Below are 2,873 nucleotides of genomic sequence, written 5' to 3'. Positions count from 1 at the left end.
TGTGTGCGTGTACATATTCTCTGCTGCATGTGTGCGTGTACATATTCTCTGCTGCATGTGTGCGTGTACATATTCTCTGCTGCATGTGTGTGTGTACATATTTTCTGCTGCATGTGTGCGTGTACATTTTTTCTGCTGCATGTGTGCGTGTACATATTTTCTATTGCACTCTCAGGCACCCACGGCTATGTTCACAGATACAAGCGTTTGCTGGGAAAACAAGAAACTTTTGTCAATGGTGTCTACTCACAGAATTCTGAAACCTATTGAAAATGGAGGGCACAGCAGCAAGTGTCCTTTGCTTTCCTTATTTATATGTGTGTGCATGTGTGTACACACGTGTGAAGACAGGATGACAGCCTCCGATGTCATCCTCAGGAATGACATCTATCTCCTTCAAGACAGAGCTTGTGACTGGAGCTCACTAATCAGGCTAACCTGGCTGGCCATCTGGGATCTGTGGCCTCCAGCTACCCAGCACTGGTATCGCCAGCACAGGCCACCACACTCAGCATTTTCACACAGACTCCAAGGACACAGCCCAGAGCGTCATGCTTCTGAAAGGAGCGCCTACTGATCTCTCTCCCCAGCCATCCTTTCATATTCTTTTAGCCTGAGTAGTCCATAAATGATGTTGCTACAGATGGGTCTATAGCCCGGGCTGGCATCCAACTCACTGTGTAGCCCAGGCTAGCTTTGAACATTCAGTGATCCTCCTGTCTCACTCTACCAAGTGTTAGAATTACAGGTGTGAACCACCCTACCTGGTTAAAAAAGAATTTCCTTTTGCTGGTGTGGTTTTGTTTTTTTTTTTTGTTATTTGAGACAGGGTTTCTCTTTGTAGCCCTGGCTGACCTGCAACTTGTTCTGCAGACCAGGCTGGCCTCAGACTCACAGAGATCTACTTGCCTCTGCCTCCTGAGTAGAAAAGAATTTCCTAACTAAGACTTGAAAGCCTACAACTATAAAGGAAACAAAACACAGATGGTTTTAATGGTATTTTTAATGAAATTTTAGTATGGATCCTTTCTCAAAAGAAAAGAAAGAAAAAATCTCAAAAATATTATAAATAAATCAAAAGATGAGAGGGCAGAGAGATGATTCAGTAGTTAAGAGTGTTTACTGCTCTTGAAGAGAACTCAGCTTCCATAGACACCTGTATATATATATATAAACTTAGGCAGGTACACACAAATGCATATAAAATAAAATTGATGAATAATTCTTCAAAAACATTAAAAGCTGCTCCTCAATATAACAAAAGGCTCTTACTAAGGTTCAGAAAGAAATATCAGGAACTTGGGCTGGAGCAAGGGCTCAGCTGTTAAGAGCACTGACTGTTCTTCCACTGGACCTGGGTTCAATTCCCAGCACCCACATGGAAGCTTACAACTGTCTGTAACTCCTGTTCCATGGGATTTGACACCTTCATAAAGGCATACATGTGGGCAAAAAACACCAATGAACATAAAATAAAATAAATCGTATATATATATATACATATATATGTATACACGCATGTATATACATATAAACACTAGGAACTTACAGGAAAAGAACTCTGTGACCTATTAACATATTAAAAACAGGCAATTGGAGAATATGGGATACTAGAAAGACAGAGTGACAAACATGGCGGTACTAGGTATATGACCTGGGTGAGAGTCCTGACTTTCCTAGAACTCGCTCTGTAGACCAGGCTGGACTTGAACTCAGAGATCCGCCTACCTCTGCCTCCCAAATGCTGGGATTAAAGGAGTGAACCACCACCACATGGCTGGATTTGTTTCTTTCTTCATTCAGTTCATCTTAAATTAGTTAATCTCTAAGGATTAGAAATTATAAACTACGGACTTTGTGCTGGGTTAGTTTATTGTCACATTAACACAAGCAAGGGTCATCAGGGAAGCATGAACCTCCATTACGAAAATGCCTCCATCAAATGGTTCTGTGGGTGTGGTAGTTTGAAATGAAATGCCCACAAGGGAGTAACCCTAATTTAATGACAAGACAACTTCGACTCAAAGCCGTTGCATCAAACACTGCTATTAACTGGAGCTTAGAATTGGAATCCAGGGCCTGTCTGTCCCCCTACCCTCCCCTTTCCCCACACCAACCCCCAAACTGAGAGTACTGAGCTCACCAGCAGCCACGGTTCCAGGAGAAGGAATGAGAACTCCGCCCATGTCAAAAATGACTGCTCTGTAGCTGTGGCCTCCAGAATGTGTCCAGCGCAGGACTCCCCGCTGCCTGCCCAGGATACTTCTCAAGGCAGCAGTCCTCCATGCCCAGTGGAGAGCAGACGGCTGGAAAAGCCACCTTACGCTCATGGCGGGGGGGCACAGGCTGTGTGGGAGGAAGGTATAGAGCAGCTTGATCCAGTTCCCAGAGCTAGAGGCGTCACCACGTGCCTCAGCTGATGCTCAACAAGCACTTGAACCCCACACAGCTGGACTCGATGACTCCACCAAGGGGACCTTCACTCCTCAACATCTACATCCATAGAAAGGGAAATTGAGCCCTGAATCTCCTCAATCCCTTTTCCTCCAGAGCACCTCCGCCTCCCACCTTCTCTTCAGGGACCTTGAAAGCCTCTCTACCTCTTCTCAATCCTCCTTCCAACCTTCCTCCTTCATCAGCCAGAGTAACCCATCAGAACTGCAGATGTGATTACCTTGTAACCTCATTTTTTCTTGTTTTTTTAGAGACAGGGTTTCTCTGTGTAGCCCCGGTTGTCCTGGAACTAGCTCTGTAGACCAGGCTGACCTCTGCCTGCCTCTGCTCTGGAGTGCTGGGATTAAAAGGCAGAGGTGGCGCACGCCTTTAATCCCAGCACTCGGGAGGCAGAGGCAGGCGGATCTCTGTGAGTTCAA

General features: G+C 45.3%; 1 protein-coding gene across 1 annotated transcript in view; it reads right to left on the bottom strand.

Annotated features, from left to right (window-relative positions):
* Acad10 (acyl-CoA dehydrogenase family member 10) overlaps window positions 1-2,873 on the bottom strand; it is a 40,009-nt gene that overhangs the window by 31,897 nt on the left and 5,239 nt on the right. Inside the window, exon 2 of the mRNA XM_005344469.2 lies at window positions 2,144-2,346. Within this exon, the coding sequence (XP_005344526.1) occupies window positions 2,144-2,330 (187 nt within the window). The 5' untranslated portion in view covers window positions 2,331-2,346. The remainder of the gene's footprint in view (window positions 1-2,143; window positions 2,347-2,873) is intronic.

The sequence above is a fragment of the Microtus ochrogaster genome, chromosome 2 (genome assembly GCF_000317375.1).
Source record: "Microtus ochrogaster isolate Prairie Vole_2 chromosome 2, MicOch1.0, whole genome shotgun sequence".
Lineage (NCBI taxonomy): Eukaryota > Metazoa > Chordata > Mammalia > Rodentia > Cricetidae > Microtus > Microtus ochrogaster.
This window is presented reverse-complemented; position numbering and strand designations above follow the sequence as displayed.